The sequence below is a fragment of the Podarcis liolepis genome (assembly GCF_965112155.1).
Source record: "Podarcis liolepis genome assembly, chromosome: 14".
Lineage (NCBI taxonomy): Eukaryota > Metazoa > Chordata > Lepidosauria > Squamata > Lacertidae > Podarcis > Podarcis liolepis.
Genome location: NC_139569.1, coordinates 27,420,944 through 27,437,525, shown reverse-complemented (window position 1 = coordinate 27,437,525; position 16,582 = coordinate 27,420,944). Strand labels below are relative to the sequence as shown.

At 48.9% G+C, this 16,582-nt stretch overlaps 1 protein-coding gene and 1 long non-coding RNA gene across 9 annotated transcripts in view; one reads left to right on the top strand and one right to left on the bottom strand.

Moving 5' to 3' along the window:
• Nucleotides 1-759: 759 nt before the first annotated feature.
• LOC310693345 lies at nt 760-6,693 on the top strand. Its single transcript, XR_014519110.1, has 2 exons — nt 760-3,287; nt 3,374-6,693. It is a non-coding gene; the product is annotated as an uncharacterized lncRNA (long non-coding RNA).
• TLE3 (TLE family member 3, transcriptional corepressor) overlaps nt 6,544-16,582 on the bottom strand; it is a 49,148-nt gene continuing 39,109 nt past the window's right edge. For all 8 annotated transcript variants that reach the window (XM_083475059.1, XM_083475063.1, XM_083475058.1 and 5 more), the window contains exons 14-20: nt 16,447-16,523; nt 14,587-14,836; nt 13,624-13,871; nt 12,168-12,315; nt 10,214-10,364; nt 8,783-8,859; nt 6,544-8,095 (exon numbers count right to left, since the gene is read on the bottom strand). In XM_083475059.1, the coding sequence (XP_083331185.1) occupies nt 7,988-8,095; nt 8,783-8,859; nt 10,214-10,364; nt 12,168-12,315; nt 13,624-13,871; nt 14,587-14,836; nt 16,447-16,523 (1,059 nt within the window). In that variant the 3' untranslated portion in view covers nt 6,544-7,987. The remainder of the gene's footprint in view (nt 8,096-8,782; nt 8,860-10,213; nt 10,365-12,167; nt 12,316-13,623; nt 13,872-14,586; nt 14,837-16,446; nt 16,524-16,582) is intronic.

Genomic DNA, 16,582 nt, shown 5'->3' with positions numbered 1-16,582 from the left:
CGCTGCACTGAAAGGAAAAAAGCCAAGAAAGTGTTTGTGCATCTTGGCCCAGAGAGCTAAGCAGCCTTCCTGAGTTGTAAGTTTATGGTTTCTGTTTCACCTCTTTCCTCCTTGCTTCTGCTGCTTCTTGCTTCGGCTGAGGTTGGGGGGTTTTTTGGTGGTGGGGGAAGTATGGTTGAGGTTGTTAAGTAAAGGATCCAGTTTACAGTTTATAGCTGTGTCTGTCTTCCATGTAGCAAGATTTTTAAAAATAAAAATAAATTCTTCTCTGCAGCATGAGTTTGGGAGCTATGTGGGAAAGCTGTCAAATGTGGGGAGACACCACATTTGGAGAGTTGTTACAACTTGGAACCAGTTTACCTATGAGATGCCTTAACACATATATAATGCTCACTCGACAGATTTGGAGGAACTGGCCCTGTTACAGGTGCCACATAATATCTGTTCCACGTTTGTAAAAACTCAGCCTTTTTTAGAGTGGTAGGATCTACACTTTGGAACTCCCAGCCAATTGACACTAGGCAGGCGCTTTCATTTTTTTTTGGCACATGCTGAAAAAACATTCTTGTTTAGACATGCCTACTCAGATATTTAGGGATGCGGGTGGCGCTGTGGGTAAAACCTCAGTGCCTAGGACTTGCCGATCGCATGGTCGGCGGTTCGAACCCCCGCGGCAGGGTGAGCTCCCATCGTTCGGTCCCAGCTCCTGCCCACCTAGCAGTTTGAAAGCACCCCTAGGTGCAAGTAGATATATAGGTACCACTTTATAGCGGGAAGGTAAACGGCGTTTCCGTGTGCTGCTCTGGTGCCGGTTCGCCAGAGCAGCTTCGTCACGCTGGCCACGTGACCCGGAAGTGTCTGCGGACAGCGCTGGCTCCTGGCCTCTAGAGTGAGATGAGCGCATAACCCTAGAGTCTGTCAAGACTGGCCCATACGGGCAGGGGTACCTTTACCTTTACTCAGATATTTAGAAAATTGTTGCGAGTTTTAATCCATTATTAGTATGCTCATTTTAACTTTTCAAACTTTTTGAATTTTCTCTGCGAATTCTTCTTCTTGACAACATTACCGCTTTATCCTTTTTGCAAACCACTCTGAATTACAGTGGTACCTCAGGTTACATACGCTTCAGGTTACAGACTCCGCTAACCCAAAAGTAGTACCTCAGGTTAAGAACTTTCCTTCAGGATGAGAACAGAAATTGCGCGGTGGCAGCAGCAGGAGGCCCCATTAGCTAAAGTGGTGCTTCAGGTTAAGAACAGTTTCAGGTTAAGAATGGACCTCTGGAACGAATTAAGTACGTAACCAGAGGTACCACTGTATTGTCGTCTTTACAATCAAGTGTACAAATTGTATGAATTAAATAAATAGTCCAACCTGCTCTGCTCTGGCTGAAAATGTAGCATTTGTAAACACACACACACATTACAACACACCAGGAAAATCTCCACTCTTTCTCCTCCAAAGACAACTCAACCTCTATTTAGGGTTTTTCCATAAAGTATCACCATAGCAGATTCAGAGAAAAGGGAGTCAGTGGGGTGTGTGTCTGTAGATTTCCAAACAGTGCCTGCTCCCTTCCCGCAAGGCCTTTCCACAGCTCAGCAGAAGGGTTCGTGGGCTGCTGCATCATATACAAGGTGTGCCTGCCTTTGTGACATGCTCACATTCCTGCTCTGGAAAACAGCCAAGCTCCCTGGGGGGGAAGCTGGTGACGTTAAGTGTCAGTTGCTTATTGTTTTCCCCTGGATGGGTGAGATGATTTATGGTGTCACCACGGCATGGAAACCTGGGAAGGAGCGTCCCCAAGCAATGTGTCCCAAGTGGCTGAATTGATGGGCTCGTGTGCGCTGGGACTGAGCAGAAATGGGGCTGTAGTGGCGATAAGAACCACTTTCTGCAGGACCTGGGCCAGGTTGTCGCAAACAGCAGAGGAGGAGGTGACCAGCTGGACTCTTTGCACACAGCTGTTGGACAGTGGAACGAACCACCTAGGAAAGTAATGGACTTTCCGTCATGGGAGGTTTTTAAGCAGGTTGGGTGGGTGGCCATCTGCTGGGGAATCTTTAGCTGCGATTCTTGCATTGCAGGAAGGTTGGACTAGATGGCCCTTGGAATCCTTTCCACAATTTAATGATCCATACATGCTGGCCTGCACACAGAACACAGCCGGGAGACTGGAGGGCTCTAGTTTTCTACATGCAGGAATTTGTATGAAACAATGTTCTGTTTTCGAGAAGCCTGTATATAAAATCCTGCACAGACAATTTCATTTCTAGCAATGCCCAGTTTGCTCCCATTTTCCCAGGAAAATTGATGTGAGTTTGAATCCGTTACAGGGTTTCCCAAACTTGGGCCTCCAGGTATTTCTGGACTACACTCCCCATAATCCCAGACCACTGGTCCTGCTAGCTAGGTTCTCCATCCTTTGCCACCCTGACCCCCACCACATCCTCCCGCAATGTCAGGGCCTGGCCATTTGCCTGTTCCCTTTATCTTCTGAAGACCATTGGAGGAGGAGATCTGCCCTGTCCCCCGCTTTCATCTTGCTCAAGGTGCTCTATTTTTGGCTTCGACCTTCTCTGCTTTGATCTTTCTTTCCCTTTGATATCTGGTGTTTTTAGAAACATATTGACTTCCTAAATTCCTCATCCTACCAGGGACCGATTTGAAAGTCAGTTGGTGCCTTGTCCCCATATAAATAATCCAAGCACAGCCTAACAGATAATCTAACAATGGGGAAGAAAGATGCCTGCTTTGCAATAGCCCATGATGGATGGGCCAGAACAAAGTTTCACGAAACTAAAAATTGCTTGCAACCTGAACCCCTAACCCTTTACCCATAACCTGAACCACTTCATCTAACAGTCATCTAGTCCAGCCCTGGCAATGCCGGAATCTCAGCCAGCGATTCCTTTAGTTCTGCCATTACGGCATGTCAGCAACCTTAAAGCCAGCAAATAGAACTGGATGTGTTTGTTAGATGGAGTGTGGAATGCATAGAAATTCCCCCTGCCACTGCAGACAATGGCACTGCGCAATCGTTCATTATAACTCAATTACAGTAATTAAAACGGGTGGGATGCAGCAGTGGAACAGATGAAGTGATGGGGCGGGGGGGAGACCAACAAAATTTTGCACGCTGCCATGTCGTCAACTCAAGAGAGCAGCAGCTGACGGCATGCACCAAGCTGCCTCCTGCCATCTGCTCCAGGATGCAAGAGCGGCAGGGCGGTGATGCTGCCATTGTGCACTCCACAGGGTTAACTTGAGGGGAACGGGGACAGGTGACATTAAAAGGCACAGAGGACTACTCTGCATAGAGATGCCATCGGGAGAGGCCGCAAATATCCATGCAGGGGAACGGGGACAGGTGACATTAAAAGGCACAGAGGACTACTCTGCATAGAGATGCCATTGGGAGAGGCTGCAAATATCCATGCAGGCTGTGGATGGAGCAGACATTTCATCCAAAACGAAATGTGGGCCGGCCCATCTGTTAGGCAAGCAGTACCACAAGGGCGGGTGTCAAATCCTTGTGTGCTCTCGTCTCAGACCACCTGCCTTCCACCCATTTTGCTGACTGCCGGCGGCACTAGCCAAACGCAGAAGCTCCTCCCTGGGACCCCAAGAACCAAAGAAAAGGCCTGCAGAGTCCAATATCCTGTTCTCACAGCGGCCACCCAGATGCCCCCGTGGGAAACCCGCAAGCGGGACCTGAGAGGAGCACCTTGCTCACCTGTGATTCCCAGCAAGTTGTATTCAGGAACATCCCGATAGTGGAGGCAGAACCCAGCCACTGTGGCTAGGAGCCATTGATAGCCTTCCTCTCCACAAATTTGCCCAATCTTCTTTTAATTCGCCCCATCCCGCTCCTGCTTGTGGGAGCAACCATTGCTTAACTACTGTATGCGCTGTGTAAACCCTCCAGCATTCTGCTCCACTAGGTGCTCTCAGTTCTGGCATTAACAAGACTCTTCCCCATCCCTTTCTCCACTTCTGGTTGCAGCGAAGCAGCCACAATAAAATGCTCCTCGAGGCCTAGGCCTTCGTCTGAGGAAGACTTCATTGTGGACGAGGTGGCTTTGGCGAGCACTTGGTTCACACTGCAGTACTAGGGAACTTTATTAATTTGCCACTTCAAATGTGCCTGCAAGGCCAGCTTGCTCCAAAAGCCAGAGGAAGAACCCCATTCCACAGAGCAAGGCAAGGGCAATGTGCTTCCAAAGGCAGGCAGGAGGCGACAGGAAGTGGCTCACTTTACCTCATGAGGCAAATCATCCAGTGCCGGGCCTGCACTTCATTGCTATTTATTTATGGCACCTTTTTCTTCAAGGAGCTCAAGGTGGTGTTCAGCGTTCTCCCCCTCCTCATTTGATCTCCGCAACAGCAGCCCTGTGAAGTAGATTACGCAGAGGCAGTGACTGGCCTAAGGTCACCCAGTGAGTAAGGGGATTTGAACCTTGTTTGCTCCCAGGTCCGCTACCGCACACTGGCTCTACTGAAGTCTCTCCAGGTCCATCTCTACAAGCACATTCTGAACAAGAGGGGGATGAATGTCCATATTCCTTTTGCCTGCCACGCGGCCTGGAGCTCTTTAAATCCATCCTCACCAACATGGCTCATTAGCCATGGAATGTGGCTTGTCCGGTGCTTAGCCACCCACCTTCTTTCGGGGGTCCATGCCTGGTTTGGTGAAGGCTTCAGCCTACACATAAACGCCATCTGTTGACCTGCCCTCACAACCGTTTCCTGGAATTGCTTGAGCGTCCCAGATCTATTTCCCCACTGTTGCCTGACATAACAACTTGTATCAAATAGAGCCACTGTCAGACCTTTTCCGGAAATGAAGCCTTAACACGACACAGAATTGACTGGGATATTAATGACCTGTTATTTTACAGCTTAGTGTCTATTGGGGGAAGAGGCTGACCATGATGCTCAGAGTGTCAACGACTTCCAGGAATGGTAGGGATCCTGAAATTTGGACCAGGCGCTGATTTCAGCTCTCCTCCTCCTTCTGTCCCTCTGGCCACATTTCCACCATACATTTTTAGCACTAGAACTCCCCCAAAGAATTATGGGAACTGTAGTTCGGGCAACGGTGCCAAGTGTTGTTGGGAGACTTCCATGCCCTTCACAGCACTGCAATTCCCAAAATTCCCTGGGAAGAGGCATTGACTGTTAAAGCACTCTGGGAATTGTAGCTCAGTTTTGGAAGTTTTGGAATACAGTTGTTATTTGAACTCTCATTGTGAATTCTGATTACACCTTTCCACTCGTAACAAATGTCCAAGGCAGCTTATATTAACAAAATTAAAAACCAGGACTCTATCCTTCCAGATTCAGTTCATTAAAAATAAAGAGATTATCCTGCAACTCGCCTTCCAAGTCAAGTGCTGAAACTCACAAGACTTACTGATCATACGCTAAGCCTCATAAAACCAAGGCCATTTTTAGCAAGCAAGCATAAATATGTTTTGCTCCATCCCATGTTATTTTACAGTTGTATCACCCAACACAGAGCATCTTGAAGAGCTAAAAGCACCCTTAAAAAAACAAAACAGGATAAAGAGGAATTAGTGCTCCGAGTTCTCAAAAGCTGCAATAGGACCCAGAAGAGACATAGGCAGGAAGGGCCTTTGAAATAGTGGCAAATGGAAAATGTATTTAGGTTATCCATAAATTTAACCTTTCCAAAAGTGCTGACTAGGCAAAGGTTATAGCAGAGATGAATCCGCTCATAAAGGGCAGAAGACTGGAGGGAACTGGCAGATGCAACACCCTCTGCACAGACTGTGCCAGGAGGGGGACGCCACTCCCAGCCCACAAATCCATCTTCGTTCCTTACTAAGGCTATTGGGGGATTTCTGGGTGGGGGCATCTCCCGGGCCATAGGTCCAGCTACCTTGCTCCTTTCCTACCTACAACTCAGGCTTCACCTTTCACTGTGCTATATTTTATTGGCAATGTGGGTGGTTGCTCTGCTCTTTCCTCTTCCAGCCGGGGAAAGTTCGGGAACTGCTGTAGACTATTGAGCTAAATGGATCAATGGACTGCATATAGCACCTTCCTGTGTCATCTCTAAAGCAGAGCCGGCCCTATTAGTAGGCAGAGTGAGGAAATGGCCTCAAGTGACAGATGGAGGAAGCAGTGGGAGCTTCCTTCCAAAAAAAACCCCAGGTTGACAAAGACTTGAGTACAGAACAGAAGAGAAGGCACACAATGGTAAAGGGCCCCCCCCCCAAAGTTATTTGCTGCTGCTGTTGTTGCTGTTGAACTAACCTGCATTGCATGGGGTTAGAATAGATGACCCTTGGGGTCCCTTCCTCCTCCACAATTCTGCTTGGATGCCAGTTGCAATTTAAAACCACCACCACAATCAAAGCACACCCGATCAATTTCTGTACCACCACCAGTTCAGAGACTTCCCTTCCACTCCATCCCGGTTCCTAACTGGAGCTAAGAAACACCCCCACCCTGAAAGGCACAGGCCACCAAAGAAAAGTACAATCAGGAAAAGAATCTCTCTCCACTCCATCGTCCTTTATGCACCGGCATGGCCTTTAATAAAAACAGGTAGTTTTTTTTTCACCTTTTAAGCCATAGTGTTTTGTATTTTTTTTAAACCAGATCAAAATCAAAAATTAAAAAATAATCCATAAAAATGTGGTATAAAAATTCTCTTCCATATGCTACATTACAGGGCAAGATCTTCTGCTACACAAATACGTAGATTTTTTCCCGTGTTTAAATCTTATTTTCTCCTTTAGTACAAAAAACGTCAGGAGGGCGAGTCTCCCTCCTCCTCCCCACTTTCACTTGATCCAAGAGGCTGGGAGAGGGAAGATTTGCCAAAGCCACTAGATGCCAACGCCACCCCCAGTCCCCGTCGCACAGAAATCGCTTCGTGTTAGTAAACTTTTTAAAAACAACAACAACCTGCATTTAAACGTTACCATCTCTATCACTTTTACTTTCATTGGAGTGTTTAAAATAAAATTTAAAAAAGCCCACACAAGTTGCTATTATCTTTTTCTCTCTCTCTGGCTCCCTGAGCATATTGTTGAACGTTGCTTTCTTGTAACCCCTTCCTCAGCATCTAGGCCTGAAGGTCGCACGTAACAGGCATGGTGGGGTCCAAAACCTATCCGGACACGGACCTCTCATCGCTTCGCTCCAAAGACGGAAGTGCTTTTAAAAAATAAAAAGAAGAATTCCTATAGAAGACGGTGGTGATTGTTCCGTTGCTGCCACTCGTCAGCGGCTAAAGGTTGCAATCCGGACAAGGGTTTGGGTCTTGGAAAAAGAGACAGAGGATGCTTCACAGGTACGGCAGTAGAAGATGGGAGGTTGGAGGGCAATTTTGCTCCCGCTAGGGGCAAGTGGTGGGTCAGCAGAGTCTCTCAACCAAATGAGTGTTTGGAGGGGGGGCAGGAGAAGGGTGGCCACCACCAAAACCAAAAAAACAAAACCCCAGTGGAATACAATTACAGCAGACCAAAGTAAGAGGAGAAAAAAAAATACACAGCTGGCCCCCGAGGCCAGAAGGAGTCCCCCACCGTATTAAAACTCGTCCGCTATTTACATTTCCCACAAGTCTTACAGAGAGACAAAGAAGGACGAGTCTCTGCCAGGAAGCAAATCTGGTCCGGAGTTTGCTTCCCCGAGATCACAGGCATGAGAACCAAGAAGTTAAAAACCAGGAAAAACCACAAGCCGGCTGAGGTCTCCGGAGAAGACGTTTGCAAAATCCCGCACAGCTGGACCAAGCGCCAAGGTCTCAATTGCCACCAGAACAGCGACCCTAAGAGGGCGATGAAAGATCTCCCCCCGGCCCCACAGCCAGGTGGCGCAGCTTCCACAACCGAGAGCATCATGGGAACGTGCTCAGGCACTCTCTCCATCTGCCTGCTGGAGTCCCAACCGCCGCCTGGTCGGATCGCAGTCTGCCTGGAGTGTGGTGGCCCCGCAGAATCCCCTGGGCTCAGTAGATCACCTCGTAGACTGTGGCCTTCTTGTCCCCTGAGCCCGTGACGATGTACTGGTTGTCCGCCGAAATGTCACAGCTCAAGACGGAAGAAGATTCTTTCGACTGGAGGCGGGAAAAGAAAGGGAAAGGGAAACTCAGCAGGGCTATAATCAGCTTCAGCAAACGCATGTCAAGATCTATCAATACTCAGAGACAATAAGGGTATAAGTGACGTATCAGAAATATGGCGGAATCGGTGAGGGTGGGGCTCAATGAGACACAAGAGCTAGAACTGGGGTCCCCAATAAGGTTTGAGTTCCCTGGGTTGGACCGTACTGTGTCTGGAAAGTGCTGATGGATGAAGATGATAGAACTGACCAACTACAGACACACCTGTCAATACTGCTGCAATGGATCAAGCCCTCCCCTCACCTGCAGGGCTTGCCAAGGGCCTCAAGGAGGAGGAAGGGAGGTATCCTGCACCCTCAGGCTCTGTTTACAACCCTACCCCTTTCCATCAGTCCTTTATCAACCCAGCCAATTTGCTTCAGCTCCACTTTGTCTTCCAAGGTCTGTAACATCTCACGCCCCACTCCACCCCCAATCTGGTTACTCAAGTTAACAGGGGGAAAGTACTCTGCTCGTGCTCAGAGGTGCTGTTTCCCGTCCCATCAAGTCACACTTTCCAGCTTGCATCTTGGCACCAAGATGGAACTGTAGAATCTGATCTGTGCAGACACACCCACATTCACACACCCCCTTCAATCCAGATGACAGGATTTGGATCCTGGAAGCAGGAATGACCCTTACCTGGAATATGCTTGCTCCATAGGGAGTCCTCCAAGCGTTGAGGAGGTTATCTTTCCCGGTGCTCACGAACCACTTCCCTGAAGGCACACAAAGCAGAGTTTCAGTTCTCCCAGGTCAGAAAGGAGGCCAGAATAGTGACAGAATCCAGTGACGTGATTCCCATAAACCCTACAAAAATCTCAACCAGGAAATTCAGCTCTCAGTAGGATCTAGCCTAGGAGAGGGAAGACTTGTGGGATCTCTTTTTTTAACTAGAACCACCAAGAGTCAATGTGGCATAGTGGTTAAGTGTGTCAGACTAGGAGCTGGGTTCAAATCCCCACTTTAGCCATGAAGCTCACTTAATGACTTTTGAGCCAGTCACCTAACCTCCCTCACAGGGTTGCTGTAAAGCAGCAAGGAGAATTATGTACGTCACCTTGACCTCCTTGGAGGAAAGGTGGGATAAGGATATAAAGAAATAAAAAAGGTCCACCAACCAGGGCATGGTACAAAAGGCATAACACTTGAAATTAAATAATTCTGAGCCCAAGATTTTGCTTTTGAGGACTAGAACTGAACTGGACCCACAAAAACCTTCACTCCTGGTTACCCCAAACTTCCTTCACTTCAGCAGTAAAATTTACTCCCAGGGAATGGAGAGTCATTTACTTGTTGCCATTGTAAAACCATGGGAAATCCTTGTAGATCTACCACAAATCATCCAGAGATGGACTGGTTGACTCCAATTTACCACCTTGTCCACCACTCTGATCTAACATTTGTAAATGACAGTAATGGGTTCATACTCTCCTGCAACACATTATATGACATCCTTCTCTAACCTGGTGCCCTCCAAACATTTTAGACCACAACTTGCATAAGCCCCAGCATCCTAAGGCTGGCTGGATCTGGTGGGAGTTGACGTCCCAAACATCTGGAGGGCCCCAGGTGGGAAGAGGCTGCTCTAAGTCACAACAGCAGCCGCATCTCAGGTTCCACCATGGAAGGAAAGGAGGTAAATAAACAAAAGCAAGCCACTTCATCAGGTGTTCTGATGTTGTGTGACCTGTTCTGATGTTACTCTCCCATACCTTGTGCCTGCCACCGAACTAGGAATCTCCCTAGAAATTAAGGTAAGGAGCCGACCAGCATTCACCCCTCCCTATGGGGCTCCCTACAATGCACCTCCCACGATGATAAAATTGTCTCTTAGCAAGCAATATAATCCAAGCGCCATTTGGGCAGCTGCTTTGCACTCAGTCTGTGGTTTATCAAGCCCAGTCCCCTCTATTTGGAAAGGGCACAGGGCTCTCCAGTGTCTCATAGAGGGAGAAGGGGGACCTTTCTTGGTGCAGCTACACTGAGGATTGAATCTGAGACATTTTGGACTCTGCAGACCCTTCCCCAAGAAAGAGGCAACTAACTCCGTTGTTATTCTGGGCCCCTTACCGCAGTAGGCAAACTTCAGCGACAGGACACAGCTCTCGTGAAGGTGGAGCTGGTATTTGTCTGGCTTGGTGTGGTGGAGAACTTCCACGTTGCTGCTCTCCATGCCCACAGCCAGCCATTCGCCTGTGGGACAGTAGCCAAGCGAGAAGATCTGTGGGGAAGAAAGGAGAGCAGGCCTGAAAGGGGCGTTTCCTCCAGGAAGCAACCACACTTTGAAGTCTGCTTTGGAGGACACACACATACATGCAAGCTTTAAAATTCAATCCCATTGTATATGGCAAGTGGAAGGAAAAGAAGTTGCACACTGGTAAGAGATGGGGAACTGGAGGAAGAGGGTGTTGGGAGCTTCCATTCCACCTTTAGTAGCAGACATGGGATTGCTACGTGTCACATGCCTGTTTCTTTGTCTTGATTTATGATTAATAAATCCGTAGGTATTAGTATGTATCCACAGCCTCAGCCTCTTCTGTTTGTGCAGTTTACACTGCTATGTATAGTGTGCTCAAGTCAGCTAGCTTGAGTCGCTGATTTACGTTGGAGCCAGAGGTTGATGGATCTTCACAGTGTGATGGCTGGGAGGGAAACGATCCAGCTGGGGGCTAGCCAGCTGGCCTTTTGACCCCCGGATGCTGACAAGTTCTCCACTCAGGGCCCTGAGGCTGCTGCACATTCAAGACCTACCTCCTTCAACACACCCCATTGGGTGGCAGGCAGCTCCTCTGGCTTGCAGATCAAACCATCTCCTAACCCAGTGGTCCCAAACTTTTTTGGGCCCCCACCCCCTTGGTTCTATCAACTCATCCCCAGTGCCCCCTACTCTACCAAAAGTATTATTCAGAATAGCGCTTTGCCCGGCCCACTAAGGAAGGTAATAGCACAATAAAATCCAAAACAATAATTGCACATTTATTCAAAATCCAGTTCAAACTATTGAGTTTAATTCAGTCGACAAAATTGATGGACTTGATTCAGGGATACCAGCTACACCTCCAGTGTCATCTTGCCACCCCCTTGTGGTACAGCCCTCTCCAGGGAGTGGTACAGCCCCACTTTAGAACTGTTGTCCTAGATAGATTTCCAGAAGAGTTTCCCAACTATTTAAGGGCTCCTTCTCAAGCACGGAGTGTCCTCTTCCTCCTTCACCTCCAGCACTTAACTGGGGTGAGATCCCTGCCATGGATCAAGCTGCTCAAAACCTCAGCTGTCCCACAAATGCACTCCAAGTCAATTCTCACCAGTACCTGGAGCTGGGTGTGTGGGGTGATGTCTGCAATTGCAGGAGGAGAAGTAAATATAGGGGTGCAAAGGCTCCCCTTTCCTGGCCTTCAGAATTTGAGCACAGCCTAGCATGGAGAGGCTCCCAGAAGCAGAGGCTCTCCTTTGTCGGGGTTGCACAGAAACTCCCCTGACCCATCCACCAGGGCCTCCTTTCAACACCAGAAAGATGCCATCGTTTCCACCTCGGCAGCAAGTTCCCAAAGTGCCCCATGAAGGCTCATGTGTGAGGTCCAGCTGAGAGATAGGGATAGGAACTCACTCAGGTTGCCTGGACTGTTCAGCCTGAGGCTTGCAGGTCCAAGAGACACCACTATGAAATTTGGTAAGGAATAACACTGCCAAGCTTTGCTAGTGAGCACACCAGATGCTCTTGAGCTTTCTGTCCCCTTGTCCAGGCTTTTTCTCTGCTCAAAGCTTCTGGTTCCTGAGCATCCTGAGCGGAGAGAGATGCTGTTGCACTCGGGTCCTGCTTGTGGGTTTCCCATTGGGGCATCTGGTGGGCCACTGAGAGGGCAGGATGCTGGACTAGATGGGCCCCCTTTGGCCTGGTCCAGCAGGGATCTTGGTATGGTCTTCAGAGTTGCTTCTTAAGGAAGCCCTCCATCCTGAGCAGGGCAGTTCCTGGAGGGCTGCTGCCTCTAGGAGAAAAGGCCAAGGGAGTCCCACACCGGCTTACCTGGGAGGTGAAGTCATGCTGCTGCAGCTGCCTGCCTTCCCTCAGGTCCCAGGACCGCACCGTGTTGTCCAGGCCTCCCGTCCAGAGCTTGGTGCCATCGTGGGAGATGTCAATGCAGCTGGCACCGTCTGTGTGGCCTTGGAATTGTCTGAGAGAGAAAACCAACATTCAGAGACATTTAGGAGAAGGACTGTAAGCTCACCGGTGCAGGATCTGCCTTGCAAGCAGCAAGTCCTAGATTCAACCCCCAGAATCTCTAGGTAGGGAAGGGAGAGAATCTTGACTGAAAACCCTGGAGACCCACAGGCAGGCAGTGTAGACCAGGGGTCGGCAACCTAAGGCCCATGGGCCAGAAGCAGCCCACGGAGGCCATTTAACGGGCCCCTGAACCAAGCTGCCCGCTCAGGGAGTCCCCATGCGCAGCACTAAACTGGCGCAGTGCAATGTGGGGACTCTCTTCCGTGGCTCCAGAAATTGCTTCTGTGCATGCCCAGACACCGGAAATCGTGTCTGCGCATGTCTGTGGTGCCAGAAATTGCTTCTGCACATGCCCAGATGCCAAAAATCACTTCTGCGCAGGTGCAATTTTCAGCACCACGGGCATGCGCAGATGCGATTTCTGGCATTGCACTGCGCCGGCCTGGCCCACGGAGGATCTCCGCCCATGCCCGGTAAGCCTTGCCGACCCCTGGTGTAGACAATACTGAGCTAGATGGACCAATGGTCAGACTCAGTGTAAGGCAGCTTCCCATGTTATTGTGAGAGGGGTGAATTTAAGCCTCTACTATCAGGGTCCCAAAGGTCCTTATCTCCAGCTTCCAGTTATTTGGGAAGGGAAGGCTTGATAGACACAGCTGCTGAGGAATCCTGCATTTGGGTTGCAGGTAAGGACCTGAGCTGAGCATATGGGGGGGGGGGAATGACAACTTAGGAAGCCAGGAAGCTTAAAAGAGGTCTCAGAGCACAGGAAGGTCAGTCAGAGCACTGGGCCCAGCTAGTGCAGTCTACGTGACCTGGCAGCAACTCTCCAGGGTCTCAGACATTCCCTATAAGAAGGGCCTGCAGGATCAGGCCAAAGGAGGCCCATCAAGTCCAGTATCCTGTTCCCACAGTGACCAACCAGTTGCCTCAATGGGACAACAACAGACCCAAGCCCAAGAGCCCTCTCTTCTCCTGTGGTTTCCACAACTGATATTCAGAAGCATTGCTGCCTTCAGCTGTGGAGGGAGAGCACAGCCGTCACGGCCTGATCTGGAGATGCCAGGGACCTTCTGCATGCGAAGCAGGTGCTCTACCCCTGAGCTGTGACCCTTCCCGCTCTTCCAGAACATGGCGCAAGAATGCAGCTCTTTGGATCCCTTGGTTTCATTTGGACAGATGCTTCCTGCAAAATCTCCTTCCCCATCTACCCAAGACTTCTTTGAAAGCCCTTCCTTACCACCAGGACCTTACTCACCTGACCAGTGTTTGGTTATGGAGATCCCAGACAGCAATGTTGCCGTCGCTGCAACAGGAGAAGCAGACTTTGGCGTCTGGGCTGATGGCCAAGGCGTAGCAGGCGGGGGCGGAGGAGGTCAGCTCTGCCTTGATCCTGGGGGTGGGGGAGGCCAGGTCCCAGATGGTGAGGGTGCTGGCCTCGCCCCCCACAATCAGTGTGCGCCCATCCGGGAGGAGCTTGCAGGAGCGGATATAGTTGTCCCTGTTCTGGGGGCAGGAAAACGTAACGTCAATGACACAGCCCAGCTCTTAACTCCATGCAGACAGAGTCCACACAGTTCAACTAGCTAACTTTGGAACATTTGACCATTCCAGATACATATAAGGGGAGGTTCTCTTAGATATATATTCCCCAGAGCAAAATGGACTCTGGGTGCTGAGTTAGGCAGCTTGAGCAAAATATTAATTCTATTAACATAATTGATTTTTTAATTGAAACATGATTAATCAGATGCAAGAATATTACGTTTTCACTTTTTGCCAAATAATATTGATTAGTTTTCCAAATTTCTAACAAATCAGTGCCAAATTACATCAAGTTTAATACAATTTTTCCAAAAAGTTGACTTCCGGCTTTTCGTCTTAGAAAATTATTACATTATTGAGATAAATAAGGAAGAGGTTGCATTGAGCATGGTAAATGTCCTCTGAAATATATGCCATTTCCAAATATAGCAAGCTTATATGTGACCCATGCAAACATTGCTATTGTTCATGTGCATTTATAATGTTTATTTACATATAAATCCATTAAAATACATGGAGAAACAAATGAAGGTGCAAAGAACCCAGGCTGAGTTCCCTAAGGCCGGCTGCTGACATGGAAAATCCTCAATCAGTGGCTTATAACTCATGAGTCATGGACGCAAAGACCTAAGGCTCCTTGGACTTGAATGGAGGGCCGTCCATTCCCACCGCTTACCAAGCAATCCAGCTGGGAGATGGGGCTCTTGGTGCCAGGCTGGCTGATATCCCAAATCTTCACACATCCTTTCCCACCAGTGTACACGTGCCGGGTAGGGTTGCTGATGGTCACAGCACACACCACCTCACCATGGCTCAGTGTGTTGATCTGACGGGCGTGGCGGGGGATGCCGGGGCCAGCCAGGGCGTCGTGAGGAAATGGGACGGGTTGCATCTGCCCATCGGCACTCACGTGAAAGGAGTAGGCTCTAGGGAGGAGACAAGAGAAGGGGCGCTGAGACTGGTGGCGGTGGAGAATGAGGGCTCTGAAGACCAGTTGCTGGGAAAGACAAGCGGGGAGGGCACTGAGGTTGCATTCATGGCCTGATTGCAGGTTTCCCATCCAGGTATCTGATGGGCCATTGTTTTAACAGGGTGCTGGACCAGATGGGCTCCCTTTGGCCTGGTCTCAGAACCTAGTTTAGATTTCTTCTTTTCCAGCCTAAAAAAAGCTGACAGCGACAGTGGCTTCCATGAAAGGTTATGCCTCTATTTTAGAGGGAGTATATATGTACAGAGTTCAGAGGCATCCAAGGCAGGGGGGAGGGTAAGAGAATGGTTTTAATCCTCATGTTCCTTTGCAGCCCTTCATTAAAGCGTCTTGCACCATAGCAGTCTAGTCTTGAGAGGTGATGATAAGTCTAAATTCAACACTTATCTGCTGTATCATGCTGGCTTTTCTACTCGTAGTCCTTAGTCTGCATAGTTGAAAAATATTATGTAAGATACTGTTTTTTAATGTTTGATGTTTTATTATGTTTTCACATATGCTATAAGCCGCCCAGCCAGATGGGCAGGATATAAATAATAAAATATCATCATCATCCAGCAGCCAAGTTCTTCTTATGCTCTTGTCTGCTACACCCCCAACAGTCTCCTAGGGCTGGTGTAGTCCACACTTCCTAGCAGTTGCCAATTGATTTCCGGGCACTACTCAAGGTGCTGGCATTGGTGATTAAAGCTCTAAACAACTCAGGCCCCAAATATATGAAAAAACCCCTCTTTCCCTACAGGCCCTATTGGGAGCTGAGATTGGCAGAAGGGGCCCTCGTGGTTGTCTCCAGGAGATGACCTTCTTTGTGGTGGCCCCTAAGTTGTGAAACTCGCTCCCCACACAGGTGGCCTCTGACACCTTCATTCTACAGTTTTCAGTGCATCTCTTCACCCAGGCCTTTGAGGTGCACATTTTTAGCACCCGGCCTTATTTTTATGCTTGTTTAAAATTATTTTCAATATTGTGTTTTAATGCTGTAACTCACCCTCGGGACCCTAGGGTGAAGGTCAGGTAATAAAAATTAGCAGCAGTCCCAGGGATTAATTAAGACATCACATCGCCTAACTGTCGCAATGCTATGCAAGTGTGGATGGTGCCAAAACAACCACGAGGAACATCCCACGGGAACATCAACACTTCTGTTCCCTTTTCAAGCCTCTTCATTTGAGGAGAATGGGATTTCTGCAACCAGAAACCTTGTCGCTGTGCTTGCAGCATTTCTTTCAGACCAAGGCAGCACCCAAAACTTCCACTGGTGCCTCTAGCTGGCTCCCTTTCCCCTGCATGTTTATTTTAGACTTTGAGGCGGGAGGTTTTCTGGTTTGGTTTTCAGACTTTTTCTTTTCTTTTTATTAATTCTGATTACGACTCAGGCAGACATAGTAAGCCACCCAAATGAGCTCTTCCCTGCTGCCAAATTTACATGGGCAAGGAAAGGGCTAGGGTCTTCCTCAGAGTAGGCCCCTTGTCTGGAGATGGGCAGCAATTGGTTTTCAGACTTGTGGACTGAACGCTTTGGGGGAGAAGGTTGAGGGTCTGACTTACGGCTTCCCGCCGGGGATGGACGCCAGGCTGGTGGACAGGACGGGGGTCCTCATTGGCGGATGTGGGTCAAAGCCAACCTGGGAACCAAACAAAAGTGAAGGCATCAGGAGCCTGGGAGAAACAAATATGTACTCTC